This window comes from Erithacus rubecula, assembly GCF_903797595.1.
Source record: "Erithacus rubecula genome assembly, contig: scaffold_999_arrow_ctg1, whole genome shotgun sequence".
In the NCBI taxonomy this organism is placed as follows: Eukaryota; Metazoa; Chordata; class Aves; order Passeriformes; family Muscicapidae; genus Erithacus; species Erithacus rubecula.
The window spans coordinates 10,955-30,326 of record NW_027635331.1 but is presented as its reverse complement, the minus strand read 5'-3'; the positions used below and the strand labels follow the sequence as shown (position 1 = coordinate 30,326).

General features: G+C 44.1%; 1 protein-coding gene across 1 annotated transcript; it reads left to right on the top strand.

Moving 5' to 3' along the window:
- Positions 1-4,329: 4,329 nt before the first annotated feature.
- On the top strand, positions 4,330-18,556 carry LOC306816193 (RNA polymerase II elongation factor ELL2-like; the record flags this gene model as incomplete). Its single annotated transcript, XM_079332670.1, has 4 exons — positions 4,330-4,447; positions 6,347-6,471; positions 17,101-17,191; positions 18,491-18,556. Exons 1-4 carry the CDS (start codon positions 4,337-4,339, stop codon positions 18,554-18,556), a joined length of 393 nt encoding a protein of 130 aa, XP_079188796.1. The 5' UTR covers positions 4,330-4,336.
- Between the last annotated feature and the right edge of the window lie 816 nt (positions 18,557-19,372).

Here is a 19,372-nt window from a genome sequence, read left to right as displayed (position 1 = left end):
AACTTTGAGCACAGGGTTTATTTGCTGTCGTGTCGACTGAGTCATCACTTTCCTTGGCTTTTATTATTATTCAGTAACTTTCCCAGTTCTCCTTTCAGTTCCACTGGTACTTCTTTATCACAGCCATTCATACGATTCACACTGAGCAAAGGATGCAGTGGCTCTTTCCTTCCTTTAGAAATATTCCCCGTCCCCATAGGTTGCTGCTGAATTATGCAAGGATTAACATAACAAGTAGGAATATTTTCACTTTAGCTAGGAAAAAAGTATTTTGGAACCCAGTGCAGGGAGTCAAATTCAACATGGATAGTTTCAGTTGATCTCACAATGACTTTTAAGAACTCCCCTAACCTGTGAGGTTATGTTTGCCAAGGGCAGGGACAGGGTTTTTTAACCCTGAAAACATTCACAATTTAATGTGAGCCATGTTCTGCCATCCTAATGCATGTAGCCCATTTGTACTTCAGGTTGTTTATACGATTCCAACACTCAGCTCCTTGGAGGGTAAATATTGAAAAAAATTTCTCCTCTTCCTTTATTGTTGTCGATGTTTAAGGAGATTTTGGAGGTGTAGATCTTTGTTTGAAGCTTCATGTGCCACAAGGTACTAGTTTGCATTCTGAAAGGGCTGTGTGAAGAGCACTACATCCTGAAAACTATTATTCACATTTCCTTAACTTCATAGGGAGATGGTGTAATTTTTTTGCTGTATATGAAGAAACTAGTAGCATGAACTTTCAGAGTTCTTATAGGCATAGCCTTTCTTCTTCTCCAACACAACCTTAGTTCTGCTTTTAAGAAGTGAATTCCTGATTCTGGTTATCTTTGTTACTTTTAAGCATTTGAAGTGTAGCTCTAACTAGATTATCACCTACAGCTCTTCTATAGGAAGCTGTAGTTTCCTCTGAGCAGGCATTTTAGAAAGAAAAGGAGCTCTGTTTGAGGAGACAAATGCCATGTGGTGTTTCATGGGATGATGAAAACATGCCCATCACAAGCCCAGGCTGTGCTCTGCCATGGCAACGTAGCTGGGTGAAACAAGAGGGCAGCAGGTGTCCCCTGAGGGTGGAAAAAATATGGATTTGCCCATGGAGATGGTGCTCTTCAGGTCTTACTCAAAAGAAAAGGAAACAGAGAAGAAAAAACTGGCCTCTCTGTGTATTTCAAATGGTGAAGATTGAGAGTTCTGGCATAGTGTACTTTGACTCTCAAAGCTGCCATAAAGAACAAAAAAACCTGGATACTTAGTGCAGGGTGAAGTTTTCATAGCCCACATTTCCTCTATGCTTGCAGCAGTTTGGACTTACTTACATCCCAATTTCTACAGCCCAAATGGACTACACTAGTTGAATACCATTGCCTTTTACATGACAGCTGCTTGTTATTCACATGGAAAAAAAGTCCTTGAAAACTGGTGCATGACTTTCTCTTCAGCTTTGCTTTAGCCTTGCACTACCACTTTTACATCTGGAGTCTGCACTTAGGTGTAATGAACATTTCTGTTTTAAATGTCTGCCACAGGTAGCCAACCTGGATGCCAATGAGAATTCTTACAGTCTGAAGGAACATTTCTTTAAAGACATTCAGGAAGATTGGCCTGGCTACAGTGAGAGTGATAGACAGATGTTGGTGGTGAACCTTTTCCAGTAAGTTCAGTCAGTACCACAATCATTTCAGAAAACCCTCTGGGAAATGAAGGTCTGTTTTCCTGGTGAGGAAAGAACTATGACTACTGATATTTTTGCCTTGCAACCTGAAATACTGGGCCCTCCTTACAGAAAAACTGCTCCATCTCAGAATGCCACCAGCACCAGCCAAACATCATCTCTGGGACCTTCTGAGAGAGATACTCCACTGAGGACTGCTCAGGTACTTTGTCGATTTTTGAAACGTTGCCTAGTATGTATTATGTATTATCCCACTTGCTTTTGGTGTCAAAGCTGTGATATGAAGCAGTACTGTTGTGTTTCTATCATCAAAACCTGAAGCGTGTACTTCTAATAGGATTCCTGCATGCTTTTCAAGATATTTTGTAATACACTGTTAGCTTTTCAAAGCCTGCAACAGCTTGCACACGTGTGTTGCTTCTCATGATGCATAGGAAGCTCTGCTAAGGACAAGGTGGGTACATGGTTTTGGTACCTGGCTGTGTCTGTGAAGGGCTCTTGATGATCCTGAAGCTCTAGTACCTAAAACATTCATGGACATCCCAGTGCTACTGTTTGAATAGAAATCTTAGGGAAGCCTAGAAGAAGGACAAATTACAGTAGTGATGTATTTGTAGTAATTTAGTTTCTCTGCCCTGGGCAGCATTTATGCCCATTCTGACTCAGGGCATCCCATGTTTGAGGAGGGGGCTCTGAATCATCAGGGAATACCTCTGACTTTTTAGGCTTAAAATCAAGAGGGGGCCTGTTTTCTTCCCAATACAAGACAGCAAGGCAAACCCCTTGAAAGAAGCTTGGCATAGAGTGCATAAAAGGTATACTCTATATACATGAAAGAATTTCCTTCAAATAGAGGAAGGAGGACACAGCTCTGTTTTTCCCTAGCTCTGTTGCAGCCAGAGCAGGAAATGCTGCAGCCCCAGCATCCTCTTCCCACCTGGGTCCATCCCCACAGGATTTCTGTCAGCAGGCTGGCACAGAGCCATGCCTGGCACTCCTGCTCTGAGCTGCTGATGTGCATGGGTGGGAGCAGTGGCTGCTCGGGAGGGAAGAGGCTCAGGGTGAGGCAGGGTTTGCTCTGGAGAACAGCAGCAGTGAGAGCTGCAGCCAGGCTGGGGCTGCTCTCTGCTGTTCCCATCTCTGCCCTGGACACGCTGGGATCAGCGCTGCCCCGGCGGCTTTTGGGGCTGCTGCAGTGAATGGTGTGGGTGTGTGACAGCCAGAGCTGAGTGTGCTCCTGGTGTGTCTGAGCAGAAAGAGGGAGATAATGAAACTAGCCTGAGCTTCCCAGCTTGGACAAGCCTTTGACAGAGCTGCTGAAGGCAGTGTCTTTGTCCCAAAGCCTTTTAGCTACAGAGTGGGAGTAGGACTTGCTGAACAGTGAGGTGAGAAAGTAGGAATGAGTTAGCTGCAGCACCTCCTTGTTTGAAAGGCTGTTTTAGGTAACAAGGATGTGTTTGCAACCATTGCCAGCTCAGAAATGAAGCTTTTTCAGAATGGGAACAAAACTAATTCTAATAATCTTTGCAGAAACACCCTCTGGGTTCTGATTTGTACAGCCCTGTGATGAGGAAGAAGCAGAGGGTCAACCAACAGACCAGTGATGTCCAGCCAGCAGCTGCTGGCCACTCTCCTTCGTCCTTGCTCCTTCCTTCCACCTCCTGTTCAGCTTTGAACCTGCCTCGAAGTATCAGCTCCATTTCCATCTGCACCCCTGAGGTACAAGAAAAAGATAAAATACAGACTCCTTCTGGAATCCCAGTGCCTGCCAGGTTGCAGGGGAAGACTCCCAAGTCCAAAGGTGAGAAAACGGAATTGGACAGGGTGAAAAAATCCCATCCTTTGGATTTTGATAAAATACTTGCCATGAGCAAAGTCAAAGAGATGCCCAGAGACCTCAGGACCAGGCAGAACAGGATTCACACAATCAAAGTGCAAAGCTGATGGACCACTTTCAGACATGCCTCCTTTTCATTTTTTACTGATTATCTCTGTGGTTTTTTCTCCTATCCAGCCTCACATCCAGCAGCACCTCCAAGTCCTCCCCACCTCATGCCCCAAGCATTTCATTGTGCCAGGGGCTGTCCCAAATCCAAAGATTCAGAACTTTGCACTTGGCCTTCTTGAATCTGATGAGATTCCCAGGGCCCCACTTCCCAAGCTTTTCCTGGTCCCTCTGCATGGCATCCCACGCCTCTGGTGCTGGCAACCTTGCTGAGGGTGCACTTAATCCCACTGTGCATGTCATTCTTGACACAGATCAATGCTTGAGTTTTCAGACTGCGGGAATCATATAAAAGCACCATGCATATAAAGAATTTTTCACAAAAACCACCCATCCAGTATCTCTCCTTTACCACCTTTTAATGACTGTATCTTTTAATGCTTTACTCTCTGGATTCTTACAGATCTGTCAATGACAAAGAAATAGAGGTTCGGGGTCTTGGTACATTATCTGAAATCAACTTGCGTGCCTTCCCAAATCTGCAATTTGAGCTATTTTATTCTGATTTTCCCTGACTTTAGGAGACAAAGCAGAGGTCAGAGGAGGCCAAGGAAACAATTCGGGTTCTGTGCCAGAGAAGAAGAGGATGATGCCTGTGAGACTTGCAGACATCGACTGGAGTGGCTGCGCTGCTGTTTATGGCTGACCCTACAGGGACAGGGTGATGCATTTACTTGCTCTGAGGGATTACAAGGAGCCAGAGTTACTTGCCCGCCTGCAGAGAGATGGAGTCAGGCAAAAGGACAAGGATTCCCTTGGAAAGATCCTTCAGCAGGTGCGATGGTGGAGCTTGTGCCAGCAATTCCTCCAGCACTGTATTCTGCTGTTCATCATTTTACTGCTCTCTCACCTGTTTAAATTAGAGACTTTTCCAGTACTCCTTTCAATTAACTTCCACTAGTGTTTCTTTCTCGCAGCCATTCATAAGATGCACACCCTCTGAAAGATGCAGTAGCTCCTTCCTTCCTTTTTAAAATTCCCTGTCCGCATAGGCTGTAGTAGGATTATGCAAGCATTAACGTACCAAGCAGGAATATTTCCTCTTTAGCTAGGAAAAAAGTGTTATGGAACATAGTCAAGGGAGTCAGATTCAACATGGATACAATTTCAGTTGATCCCACATTGACATTTAAGAACTCATTCCCTGAACCAGTGAAGTTCGTTGCTGTGCTTGCTCAGGGCAGTGGCAGGATTTTTCACCCAAAAGACACAAATTCACAATTTAATGAGCCATGTTCTGCCATCCCAACTGAAGTAATACATTTAGATTTCAAGTTGATTATAAAATTTCAAAGATCAGCTCTTCAGAAAGTAAAAAATGAGAACATTTTCTCCTATTCCATTGCAAAGTTTAAGGAGATTTCCTTGGAGGCAATTTCCTGCATGAGCTATGAAGTGGTTCAAGGTACTGCTTTGAATTCTGAAGGGGCTGTGTGAGGAGCTCTCCACCCTGAAATGCCTTGCTCAGGCTTTTCTGGACATCAGAGCAAGTGGGGGTTTATCTTATGTAAATCTAAAATGAGCAGCCTGAGCTTGCTGAGATCTGGTATAAACATACTTGCTTCTCTTCCAATGCAACCTTAGTTCTGCTTTTAAGACATGGATTCAGTATTCTGGGTATATTTGTTATTTTTGTATTTTTTGAAGCTGGGGGGAGACAGACATCAGAACAGACCCAAATTAGCAGTATTTATCGTGTTTTGAAAGAAAGAAAAGGCTAAATTTTGAGAGATGGTGGTGGTGTGTTGATGAATTATTAAATGTGTTGTAGGGGTCAAATTCATGGAGACTTTTCCTGTGGGCTTTTCTATGGAACTCTGAACAGGTGTCAGGTGACAAACTCTGAATCAGCACGTTTGATATTCATGGTCCTCAGGTTTTACTACCCCATTTTACCTTTTAGAGTAGATTTTGTATTAGTCTTGAGGAAGATACAAACCTCATTGGTTTTCAAAGGAATACAGCAAGCCATGTGCACTGCCTTCTCATGGCAGGACTTGGCTGGAATGAACCCTGGCTCAGCCACATGGAGAGGCACTCTGGGCCTCACCACCTCTCCTTACACATCATAGCACAGTGAGATAAGAAACTCTCTTTTAAAAATTTCAAAGGTGTATTCAAAACCTTAACAAAACACAATAAAAGGACTGAATAACCAAACAAGGACAGCCCACTGGGTGTTGGTGAGAGTAGCAAGCCTTCCCTCCTCCCAGATACCCCATGCAAGGGGCACAGGTACACGCCCTCCCTCTGCATGTCCGACTACCAAGGCTGCCCCTGGCAACTCCCTGGGGGAAGGGGGCTATGGGGAGAGCAACAAACAACAAATCCCAAACACATAACTATATATCAATAAAACTTCCCTGAACATACACATAATATTCATCCCTTAATTACAAGACTCAACTATCACATTCCTCATCTCTAAGATGAGGTGTTGTTTTCAAAGGAACACTAGCTAGATATGAATAGAGCTCCTTGTTTGTTTCCAAATGGAGAAAATTTAATATGGCTTCAAACGTACAGGATAAAGAAATAATTAATCTCTGTACCAAATGACATTGCTCAGTTCCAGCTGGGTGCTCACAAACAGCTTTTCAGAACCAATTGGTTTCCTGTAATTTGCATATAGCAACCATAGTGAATGTTTCTTTTCTTACATGTCTGCCTGTAGGTAGCCAACCTGAATCCAAAGGACAATTCCTTCAGTCTGAAGGAGCATCTGTTTCAAACCCTTCAGACTGATTGGCCTGGCTACAGTGAAATAGAGAGAGAGAATTTGAAGTTAATACTTTCTAGGTAAGTTCAGTCTTTAGAGGAAGGAAAAGAGCCTTTTCAGAGAAAACACCCTAGGAGATGAAGCCTAGCTTGTTAGTGTGGTAAAAAGTCTTAGCTGAAAACCATAAAACAACATTGCTAGAAGAGTTAAAAAGATTGTTGCTTACCTTATCGTTCTATCCACTCATTCGTTTGTTGGTTCTTTGATCAAGTTGTTATGTTCTTTTCCCCAGTTAAATGTAGTCCCTATGTAATTCAAACCCTGGTTTATTGTATTTCCCCTATCCCAGTTACTTCCTCCTTCCGCCCTTCCCCTTACCTCATTTCCGGCCTTACCATTTCCGCCCTTTCCCTTACCTCATTTCCGGCCTGCTGCTGCCTGCCTATCAAGTTAGCCACACCCTATATGTAAATCTCCAGAAGTTTCCCAGTACCACCATTACTGGAAGTTGTTGTTGAAGAAAAGATTCACAAAAATAGTCAACCAACACCGAACCCAAGTTCACAGATCATCTCAACTAACAAGCCAAGTCACCTGCAATATGTCCTTTGTAACTGTTTAATCACCACAACCTTAAGGGCAGTTAAGAAGAATGACACCCCCAGACCAATGAGCCACTATTGAGATCTCGGACGTGTCCGTGAGGCTGAGACTCCCATCCCTACGTTCGTCGGGATCGGCAGGACCTCCTCCCGGCGTTGCCTGGCAGCAGCAGCAGCAGCAGCAGCAGCAGGCGTAGGGCCTACTCCCTGTGACCCCCCATTAATAAAGAGCTGTTTAATAAAGGCCTTGGCCCTGCTACATTCACTACAACTTGGGGGCTCGTCCGGGATAGGCCACGCCCAGAAGAGGACGTCGGAGGGGGAGGCACCACCCCGAAGAGGCCCTCTGGGACAGCTGGCCACCCCGGACCCGGAGCTGCGCGGGACCAGGACAACGCCTGGAGCGCCGGTAAGTAGACCGGTGGCGGGCACGGGAGGCGAGCGAGTGTGGTGTGGATGAGACGGGGGCTGGCAGCTCAGACCCCCGAAGCGAGTGGGGACCCCTGAGTACCGCGGTTCCGGACTCCCGCGAGGGGGCCGGCCGGGAAAAGGGGGAAGCGAGTGAGGCCTACCAAGGCCTACAGCGTGAAAGAGGCGCCTCCTTGGGGCCTAGGCCCAAGCTTGGGGAAGAAGGAGAACCTTCGCTAGGACCCAGCTTTCTGTCGGTTGGGGAAGGAGGGGAACCTTCGCTAGGACCCAGTTTTCTCTTGCTTGGGGAAGAAGGAGAACCTTCGCTAGGACCCAGCTTTCTCTTGCTTGGGGAAGAAGGACAACCTTTGCTAGGACCCAGCTTTCTCTTGCTTGGGGAAGAAGGAGAACCTTCGCTAGGACCCAGGTTTCTGTCGGTTGGGAAAGAGGAGAGAACCTCGCTAGGACCCACCACTGTGTTTATTTTCAAAGAAGGGGGGGTGCAGGAAGGGGCAGCCGGCGCCCCGCTGGGACCGAGCCCCCCAGGGACGAGGGTTTAGGAAGGGGTATCCGGGCCCCGCTGGGACCTTACCTGACTCCCACCGGTGGAACTGAGAAGAGTAGAGGGAGGGGGCGACCGGGGCCCCGTTAGAGACCGGCTCTATTTCAGTTTAACTGTGGGCCAGGAAGGAGCATAGGGAGGGGGATATAGGTAAACCCCAGTAGTGACCAGCTCTTTCCTTTGCCCTGTTTTAGTTGCCCGTCATTAAATTTGCTTTGAAGTAGGGGCACCGTATATTTTTTTTTTAAAGAAAGAAATTATACGTTAAGTTAGAAAGGGCCAAATTTTTTGTTGAGTGTGTCTTTAGTTGCCTGTCAGTTGTTTCCTTTCGAGTAGAGGCACAGTAAGTTTCTGTTAGGCCCGTTTGAAAAATCACTATGGGGTCTTGTATGAGTCAAAAGAGTAGAGCGAAAGAGAACAAAAATGTAAAGAACATCCCTCCTGATAGCCCTTTGGCGATAATGTTAAATAAGTGGGATACTTGTGAAGCTACTAAAAAGTTAGATAAAATAAAAATGATCCATTATTGTGTTGAAGTATGGCCAAAGTTAGATTTACCAGGAGCATGGCCATGGTTCGGTACCCAAGATCCATGGATGTGTACAATGCTGAATCAATATTTAAAGACTTGGGGAGGATCAAATGTGGAACAACTTGAATACGCAGCTTGTTGGAGAGAGAGTAGAGCAAAAGAAGAACCAATAAAGATATGTAAAGTAGTAGAGAAAAAGGAACAAAGGAACGAGGAAAAGAAAAATAAAAGTAAATGGGACCCCCTTGATTATCTTCCCCCTCTTCCCCCGCCTGTCAATACCCCCAATTACCCACTTCCTCCTCCTCCTCCTCCGACCGTCACTCCCCTTCAACCTCCTCTTCCTCCTCTTCCATCCATTACTTCCTTCGAACCCCCTGCTGTTTCTCTACCCACCAATGCTTCCAATAACCTTTCTTCTGCTCCATCTGTCAATTCTCCTCCTACCTCCTCTCCACCCACCAACACCCCCACTTACTTTCCTTCTTCAGTTCCACTTGTCAATTCTCCTCCTCCTCCTCCTCAAACATCTAGCATAACTCCTCTGTCACCACCTTCCCTTAGTACCCCTATTCCAAATCAGCCTTTTTTACCTATGTGCCCACTTCCCAACCTGCCTTCACCCCTAGTATCTCCACAAACCCCAATTCCTCCTGCCTTGGTTCAGGCCCCTCCACCAATAGCTGTCCCTTCACCTCCTTCCAATTGGGAACTGAGTCTATCTCCATCCAACAGTAGCTCTTCCTCCAGTAATCAACAGAACCCTGTACCGGCACAAGCAGAGGGACCATATTATAATACGAGGTCAAGGGCAGCAAAAGCAGAAAGGATGTTTCCACTCAGGGAAGTCCCTATGGGAGGAATAGAGGGCAGACTTGGGTTTGTAGACGCACCGTTGACGGCCTCAGAAGTGAGAGGATTTAAAAAAGAAATTGGGAATTTAGTGGAAGATCCCGTAGGCATTGCCGAACAGGTAGATCAGTTCTTAGGACCTAGCATTTATACTTGGAGAGAAATGAATTCAGTTATAAATATACTATTCAACCCAGAGGAAGTTAGGATGATTAGAGAAGCCGGCCTACGCATATGGGAGAGGGAAAACCGGCAAGGACCACCGGGTGACTATAAACTACCTCTCACAGAACCGGGATGGAACCCAAACCAAGAAGAGGGGAGGCGGAATATGATTGACTATCGAGCTTTAATAGTGAGAGGAATAAGAGAGTCTGTTCCTCGCCAAAGTAACACCAAATTGGCCTTTGGAGCAGTACAAGAAAAAGATGAAACCCCATCCGCGTGGTTAAATCGGTTAAGGAAGAACTTTCAGCTGTACTCTAGTATAGATCCTGATAGTCCGGATGGCCAAGCAGTATTAAGAGTACATTCTGTCACCAAATCTTGGCCTGACATCCGAAGGAAATTAGAAAAGATGGAAGACTGGCAGGAAAAAGGGATAAATGAACTACTTAAAGAGGCTCTAAGGGTGTATCTGAGAAGGGAAGAGGAGAAAGCGAAATCGAACGCCCGAGTGATGGTAGCGATAGCTAGAGAATGTATAAATGCAACTGGAAATAAGCTAGAGAAGCCATGTGGATCTAGAGAAGGAGAACCTAAGATTGCGCCAGGCGCAGGAGGTTCTAATGCCAACCCTTGGCAGAAGGTCGGAAAATTTCAGGGCAGATGTTATTACTGTGGTGAAGTGGGTCATCTCAAAAGGTACTGTAAAAAGATTGCCATCGATGAAGCAATTGAGAAAGAACAGGAAAATTTAGAAAAGATTCTGAGAGGGGAAGATTAGGGGTGTCAGGGGCTCTTCCCTTTAGGGGACCCAATGAAACATCTAGATGAGCCCTTGATAAACCTCAATGTTGGTCCCCAGAATTTAAGTTTTGAGTTCTTAGTTGACACGGGAGCTGATCGGTCCAGTTTGAAAGATCTTCCAGTAGGAGTCCATATTAGTAATCGAACGTGCGAAGTAATAGGAGCTGAAGGGACACCCTTCAAAGCACCAATAATTGAAGGAGTAGAGTTAAAAGGAAACTTTAAACAGTGTGTGGCAGAGATGATTTATTTACCACATTTAGAAAAGAATTTGTTAGGGAGAGATTTACAAGTTAAGTTAGGAATAGCAGTTATTCCAGAAAATGGGAGGATGGTTGTGCGTATTATGAAATTGACCGAAAAAGATATAAGTGAAATCAATCCCCAAGTATGGGCAGAAGAAGGGAAAACTGGCTTTTTAGACATCACGCCAATAAAAGTGCAAATGCAAGAAGGAACTACCCCAGTCAAGGTAAAACAGTACCCAATATCAGAAAAGGGTAGAGAAGGACTAGCCCCAATTATAGACCACCTTCTGGCGGAAGGTGTGTTAGAACCATGCATGTCCCCCCATAACACCCCAATTTTAGCAGTCAAAAAGGCAGAGGGAAAATATAGATTAGTCCAGGATTTGAGAGAAATTAATAAAAAAATCATCGCTAGACATCCTGTGGTGTCTAACCCTTACACTCTGTTGAGTAAAATTCCCAGGGAACATGCATGGTTCACCACCATAGATTTAAAAGATGCCTTTTGGGCGTGTCCGCTAGCAGAAGAATGCCGTGACTGGTTTGCATTCGAGTGGGAGTACCCAGGAGGGAAGAGAAAACAACAATTAAGGTGGACCCGTCTACCTCAAGGATTTACTGAGTCCCCCAATCTTTTCGGACAGGCTCTAGAAGAACTATTAGACCAGTTCACCCCTGAAAATGAGACACGAATCCTCCAATATGTAGATGATTTGTTAATATCTGGAAAAGAACAACAGCTAGTTAGAACAACTAGTATAAAACTCCTTAACTTTCTGGGAGAAAAGGGTCTAAAAGTATCCCGGAACAAATTGCAGTTCGTTGAACCAGAAGTGACATACCTTGGTCATATAATTGGAAATGGATACAAAAAGTTAAGCCCCGAAAGAATTTCGGGCATACTAGCCATTTCGACCCCAAAAACTAAACATGACATTCGAAAACTTTTAGGCTTGTTTGGATACTGTAAATTATGGTTAGACAAATATACTCAAAGTGTAAAATTTCTTTATGAAAAATTAGTAAACCCTGAACCCATAAATTGGACTGCACAAGACGAAAAACAATTAGAAGAATTAAAAGAGAAATTATCTTCGGCCCCAGTCCTAAGTTTACCAGATCTCACAAAGGAGTTTGAACTATTCACGAACACTGAAGGGGGAGTAGCTTACGGTGTACTAACTCAGGAATGGGGGGGTTGTCGAAAGCCAATAGCTTACCTCTCTAAATTATTAGATCCAGTAGCAAAAGGATGGCCACTATGTCTCCAAGCAATTGCGGCTGCAGTAATTTTGATAGAGGACGCACAAAAACTGACATTTCAGGGAAAACTTAAAGTATATACTCCACATGATATTAAGACTATCCTCAGCCAAGGGGCCCAGCAATGGCTAACAGAAGCCAGAATACTAAAATATGAAATTATATTAATGAATGCAAGTAATTTAGAATTGGCCACCTCTAAAAGTATTAATCCGGCTCAATTTCTCTCAGGGGAACCCTTGCCAGAGCTAGAGCACAATTGCCTGGAGCTTATAAATTTCCAAACCAAAGTAAGGGAAGATCTACAAAGTACACCGTTGCCATATGGAGAAGTATTGTTTACTGATGGTTCATCTAGAGTAGTAGATGGAAAAAGGGTATCTGGGTATGCAGTAGTAAAAAGAGCAGAAGGAAAAGAGCTAGAAGTGATAGAAAAGGGGAAGCTACCATCCAATTGGTCTGCACAATGTTGTGAGATCTATGCGTTAAAAAGAGGTCTAGACTCATTAGAAGGAAAACCAGGAACCATTTACACTGATTCAAAATATGCATTTGGAATAGTCCACACATTTGGAAAAATCTGGGCAGAACGCGGGTATTTAAACTCAAAGGGGAAATATTTGGTACATAAAACCTTAATAAAATCCGTATTAGAATCCTTGTTCAAACCAACAGAAATTGCAGTTGTGCACATAAGAGGGCACCAAAAGGGAAATACCTTAGAAGAAAGAGGAAATCGGTATGCTGACAAAATAGCCAAAGAAGTCTCATTAAGTTCCGAATGGCCTATAGAAGTCTTTAAATTAAATGAGATACCAGAGAAATCAGAAATTACAAAGCCCATTTTTAGTGAAGAAGAGTTAAAGATAATAAAAAAGTTAGAAATACATCAAGGAAATCAAGGAGAGTGGGTAATGAAAGATGGGCGCAAATTTTTAAACAAAAGTCTAGCCAGAAAGGTATTGGCAGAAATCCATGAACTGACCCACTGGGGTGTTCAAGGATTATGTGACCACTTCCTCAGAGAAAATTTTTGTATTGGGATATATAATCTGGCTAAATCAATAACTAAAGGGTGTTTAATCTGCCAAAAAGCTAATCAAAAAGTTATGCGAAAAATTGAATATGGGGGAAGGGAATTAGCATTAAGACCATTTCAAAGTGTTCAAATTGACTTCACCGAAATGCCCCCAGTTCAAAAATATAAACATTTATTAGTTATTGTGGACCATCTTACCCATTGGGTGGAGGCCTTCCCCACTATTAAAGAAACCTCAGAAGTGGTCATAAAAATAATCCTTGAACAAATTATTCCTAGATATGGATTAATTAATCACATCGATTCTGATAGAGGCCCACATTTTACGTCACATATATTACATCGAGTCATTGAAGCACTGGGAATGAAATGGAGGTTGCATACTCCATGGCATCCCCAAAGTTCCGGCCGAGTAGAAAGAATGAACAAAACCTTGAAAAATGTATTAACAAAATTAATTGAAGAGACCCAAATGAATTGGCTCAAATGCCTACCTCTTGCCCTATTACGCATTAGGACCAGACCGCGTGCAGACATAGGAGTTTCACCCTATGAAATGATGTTTGGGCTTCCCTTTTTAATTACCCCTTTTAGCTCTGCAAACTATCTAGAAGGAGAAGCTGCCACCCAAGAGTATTTAAGAATCATTGGAAGAACAATAGAGCAACTAAAGAAAAAAGGATACCTGCCCCAAACCTCTCCCTTAGATTCAAATGCTCATCAGATCAACCCTGGGGACTGGGTTCTTGTTAAATCCTTAAGTCACACATCTCTATCTCCTAGGTATGAAGGCCCCTTCCTAGTCCTCCTAACTACACACACTGCTGTAAGAACAAAAGAAAAAGGTTGGACTCACATATCACAAATTAAAGGACCAATTCCACCTCCCCCTGGTGAATCGGACTCCACAGTATTTCAGCCAAAGGCACCTGAATGGACCATTACAAAAGGAACTACAGACCTCCAACTTAAGTTTAAGCGAAAAGAAAAAGACAGCTGAAAAGACTTAGACAGTTCCAATTTGAAAGCAAAGTGTTACTGTACGCAGTTTATGTTAACTCTAGTTGTTGTTATAACATTGTTGTTGCACACCTGCAGTAGTCTTTCAAGTTCCCAGTAGTTCACTAAAGTTCTTGTTGTTACAAAATTGTTGTATCATACATCCTTCTCCGATTGTAAGTATCATTCAATCCTCTGTCGAAATCCTCAAATTAGAAGTTTGCCAAACCATAAAGACCAATTCCCCTACAGAACACTTTCTAAAAACACCTAAATTAGTATAAAAAGGGGATGAGAGAACTCTGGGAAAGTAAAATCTTACCTAAGGGGACCCCCACCTCCAAGAGGCAAGCCCGGGTGAGACTGAAAGCAGTTCATACCGGACTCTTGAGAGGAGTGTTGCTGGCCTTGCTAACAAATAACCTGATAAGCAGCGAAGAGGTTAAATGCAGCAAGTGTTACCATCGGATATATGATGGGGAGACCCAAGAGTCCCTAATAAGAATTCACACCAACGTGAATCCCAGCTGTTTCAATCATTCCCAGATCTCCACTTGTCAAGAAAGTGGAAAAACGTATTAGATTGCTAAGAATACTGCCACTTCTCGGCAGCGGTTGCTCGGAGAATGTCCTATAGGGGAAGCCTGGTTTTGCTTTGAACATGAGAATAATCAAGGAGAATTAATAGATTTGATCAAAGAAAAACAATTAGTAATAAATACCAAAAAGGAAAACGAATTGGAAATACCTTTAGGAAAAAATTTATTCATAGATTTAGTTGAAAGAATTAGTAAAGAATTAAATATAACCAATTGCTGGGTATGCGGTAATACACAAATGTCTGAGATTTGGCCATGGGAAGGGATCAGTTTAAGCCCATTGGAAATTCTAAAATGGAAGCAAACTAACCAAACATCTCAATTACCTAAGCAAAAATGAAAGAAAGAACAATGGAATTTAAAATATAAACCTATTGGAGAAGAATGTATTAAAAGAGTTGGAAACCCATATAGAACATTTGTAGGAACTATGCCCTGCAAAAGGTACCTAACTATAAAAAAGTCAATTATAAGGTGGATACCTAAGGAGCCAAACAAATATTGGACAATACACCAAAAGGAAAAAGGATGTGTTTATCACGAAGGATATGATTTACATGAATGTGCTGGAAAGAAAATAAATCCCTTTTGGGGATTAGAGGAATTATCCAAGTATTGGTCATGTCCCACCGAAACCAACCAAACCTTTTGGACAGCACCCGAGTATCTATTCTGGATATGCGGAGACACTGCATATACCAATCTTCCAGGAGATTGGGCCGGGAGCTGTACAATTGGGATTATAAAACCTTCATTCTTCCTACTTCCCAAAAATTCGGGGTCTAAATTAGGAATTCCCTTGTACGATGATTTGAAAAGGGCTAACCGAAAGAAAAGGAGTATGATTAATTTAGGAAGTACTCAAAAATGGAAGGGACAAGTGTGGACACCTGAACGCATCATGGAAGTATATGGGCCAGCTACGTGGGCACAGGATGGGTCGTAGGGATATCGTACTCCCATTTATATGCTGAACCGAATCATCAGACTCCAAGCAGTATTAGAAATAATATCTAATCGAACAGCCCTCGCATTAGACCACATTACCGAACAGTTAACTCAGACCCGAGCAGTGGTCTATCAAATTCGGCTTGCAGTAGATTATTTATTGGCTGATGAAGGAGGTATTTGTGGAAAATTTAATACATCCGAATGCTGCCTGGAAATTAATGATAAAAGCGAAGTAATACGAAACATATCTAAAGAAATCCGAAAAATAGCATATGTAGGAAACCAACAATGGACCCCTCTAATGGACACTAGCTGGTGGGATGACTTCTGGTCCCTAAAAAATAAATGGTGGAAAAAGTAGTCTTTTTAGTTGCAAGTGCAGTCATAAGCTTTTTATTTTTACCATGCCTACTCCCATGCCTAATTAGGCTTATAAATACCACTATACAAACCAGTATAAGAAATATGACTGATCAAACGAGAGCTAAAATTTTGATGATCGGAACCCAAAACCCAGAACATGATTCAGCTAAAGAAATCTTAAACCAATTTCTAGAACTACAAAAATTATACCCCCAAGAAACCGAAAATTGTGATTTGATGCGGGTCAAAGACCCGATCAAAGAGAAAGAGGGGGGATTGTGGTAAAAAGTCTTAGCTGAAAACCATAAAACAACATTGCTAGAAGAGTTAAAAAGATTGTTGCTTACCTTATCGTTCTATCCACTCATTCGTTTGTTGGTTCTTTGATCAAGTTGTTATGTTCTTTTCCCCAGTTAAATGTAGTCCCTATGTAATTCAAACCCTGGTTTATTGTATTTCCCCTATCCCAGTTACTTCCTCCTTCCGCCCTTCCCCTTACCTCATTTCCGGCCTTACCATTTCCGCCCTTTCCCTTACCTCATTCCCGGCCTGCTGCTGCCTGCCTATCAAGTTAGCCACACCCTATATGTAAATCTCCAGAAGTTTCCCAGTACCACCATTACTGGAAGTTGTTGTTGAAGAAAAGATTCACAAAAATAGTCAACCAACACCGAACCCAAGTTCACAGATCATCTCAACTAACAAGCCAAGTCACCTGCAATATGTCCTTTGTAACTGTTTAATCACCACAACCTTAAGGGCAGTTAAGAAGAATGACACCCCCAGACCAATGAGCCACTATTGAGATCTCGGACGTGTCCGTGAGGCTGAGACTCCCATCCCTACGTTCGTCGGGATCGGCAGGACCTCCTCCCGGCGTTGCCTGGCAGCAGCAGCAGCAGGCGTAGGGCCTACTCCCTGTGACCCCCCATTAATAAAGAGCTGTTTAATAAAGGCCTTGGCCCTGCTACATTCACTACAGTTAGAATATGCTGAGTCAGCAGCAACCCATCAGGGTGATGGAGTCCAAATGCTGGCCCTGCACAGGACACCACAAGAATCACCCCCAGTGCCCAAGAGTGTTGTCCAAACACTTCTTGATCTTCTGCTGCTGTGACCACTGGCCAGGAGAACCAGTTCCAGTGCTCCAGCACCCTCTGGGGCAAGAACATTTTCCTGATATCCAGCCTAAAGCTCCTTGAAGTCAGCTTCATGCTGTTTCCTCGAGTCCTGACACTGAAGGTCTGTTTTCTCTGCAAGGAAAGAACTATGACAGTCTCTGTTTAGGCCTTGTAACCTGAAACTTTTGATTCTCCTTACAGAAAATCAGCTCCATCTCAGACCCCCACCAGCACCAGCCAGGTGACATCTCCAGGGCCTTCTGAGAGAGGTGCTCCAGCAAGATCTGCTCAGGTATTTGGTGCATTTTTAACATTCCCTACTTTGTGTTAAGGTTTAGCCCTCTCCTGATGGTGCAAAAGCTGTGATGTGACCAGGCCTAAGCATTCTGTGCCTCAGGCATTCTGACTGCTTTGGCAGGAAGGTTGTGATCAGAAGAGAGGATCCTGCAGGGCTGGAGCAGCACTGTCCTGAGCCAACTTTCTGCTCTGCCAAGAGACTTGAGCTCAGTCCCCAGCCTCAACTCATTGCCTGCAGAAGGGCTCAAAGGGCTGGCTCTACATGCATGACAAAACTGTGTCAAAAGCTGACTGTACATAAGGGACTGCAGCAGGGTGGGGCACATGGGGCCCTCTCACTCTCTTTTCCCTCTCTCTCACTTTCATTCTCATTGTTTACTCCAGATCTACACTATCGCACAGCCAGACCAATTTGGCATCTACAGAATTGTGATATTCCTTCTCTCTCTTCTCTGCTTTTATTTCTCTCCTCCTCCTTTGTTCTGCCTGGGAACAGCGTGGCTGTCCAATTCTACTCCATCCTCAGTCCTGAAATCTGCTGTGGGAGTGGGGAGCTTGTGGCCATGTGTTGTGTCTTGTGAGTCAGCACCTTTGAGAAGGTCCTTGGGAGGAGCTGACAAACGATGGAAATGCACTGAGGAAAAAGGAAGGGCTCATAAGTCACCACTTGTGAAAGTCTCTTGTACAAATGTAAGAATGTTTTAGCCATCAGCTTTTGAGTCTAAAGAGTGGAGTGGCTGCTTCAGTAAAGGCAACTGCAGCTAAAAGCACAAGAGTTTGCTGACATGTGACTGATGTCTTTGTTCACCCTGATAAGAATTCACAACCAACCAACCAGCCACCATTCCCTGTACTCCTGGGTTGTGTCAGTGAAACAGTGATCTTGTCTTTAACAGGTAAAACCCTAAAACAGCCAGGTGTCTCTGGTAAAACATGTGGGTGTGTGACAGCAAGCGCTGAGTCTTTTCCTGGTGTGTACAAGCTAGAATTGGGAGCTAGAGAAAACTTACTGGACCTCCTCAATTTGGGGAAGCCTTTGATGGAGAAGGGATTGTCTACATCCCAAAGCCTTTTAGCAGAAGACTTGGTGAAAGACATTCTAAGTCCTAAGATGTGAAACTAGGAAGGCAATAGAGCAGATATTTACCTGCAGGACATCCAGTTTGACAGCTATTTTCAGTTAAGAAAGATGTGCTTTGTTCAACCACTGACAGTTCAAAAATGCTGCTTTTTAGAATGGGAGCAGCACCTGATCCTGATCATAGATTAATGAATTATTTTTTTATTATTGCAGAAACGGCCTCTGGCTTCTGGCTTTACAAGTCCTGGGATAAGCAAGAAGCAGAGGATTGACCAGTAGCCTCGTCACATCCAGCCAGTAGCTGGTGGCCACTGTTCTTCCTGGCTGCTGGCTTTGTCATCCCAATCTCCTCCATACTTGTTTCCAAGTGTTGGCTCCATTTCCCCTGCATCCATGAGGTTCAAGAAAGAGACAAATTTTGGAGTTCTTGAATCCCAGCACCTGTGTGCAGAAGACGCCCAATTCCAACAAGCAGTGAAGAGAATTGGGGAGGCTGAAGCAGTAAGGTCCCTGGGAATTCAACGAAGGTATTAATGTGTTGCTTTTCCCAGTTTCACTGTGGATAAGTGTGGCGTAAATATTTGATTGTTAAGAGAAGCCTCTGCCTGAATTTGGGTGCAAGCAAGCCCATATTGCAGAGTCAATAGTACAGACATTATTTAACAGTAAATGTGAAGTGGGTAGATAGGAAGCCAAAGGAGGAGATGGGCGGCGTGAGGGGAAGAGCTGAGATGAGCCCCGCGGTGTGTCCGGCCCGGCCGGGCCCTCCCTTCCTGCAGTGCAGCTGCTCAGGCTCAGCTGCAGCAGCGCTGCTGCATCCCCCTCGCGTTTGCAGGGCAGCAGGGCAGGGAGGAGTGTGTGTGTGTGTGTGTCAAACCCTGGGAACTGCTGCCAGCCTGTGCCAGAGCAGTGATGTTGGCCAGGGCAGCCAGGCTCCTGCAGCCCTGGGGCTCGGGGCAGCTGCGGCCTTTGGCACCAGCACACCAGTCAGGTGCATCTGCCCTGGAATGCATCCCTGGCACAAATTGTTGTCCATCTTGGTACTGAATTTCAGGTGATTAAAGACTTACTGCTTGTAGCAATTAATCTCTGGAG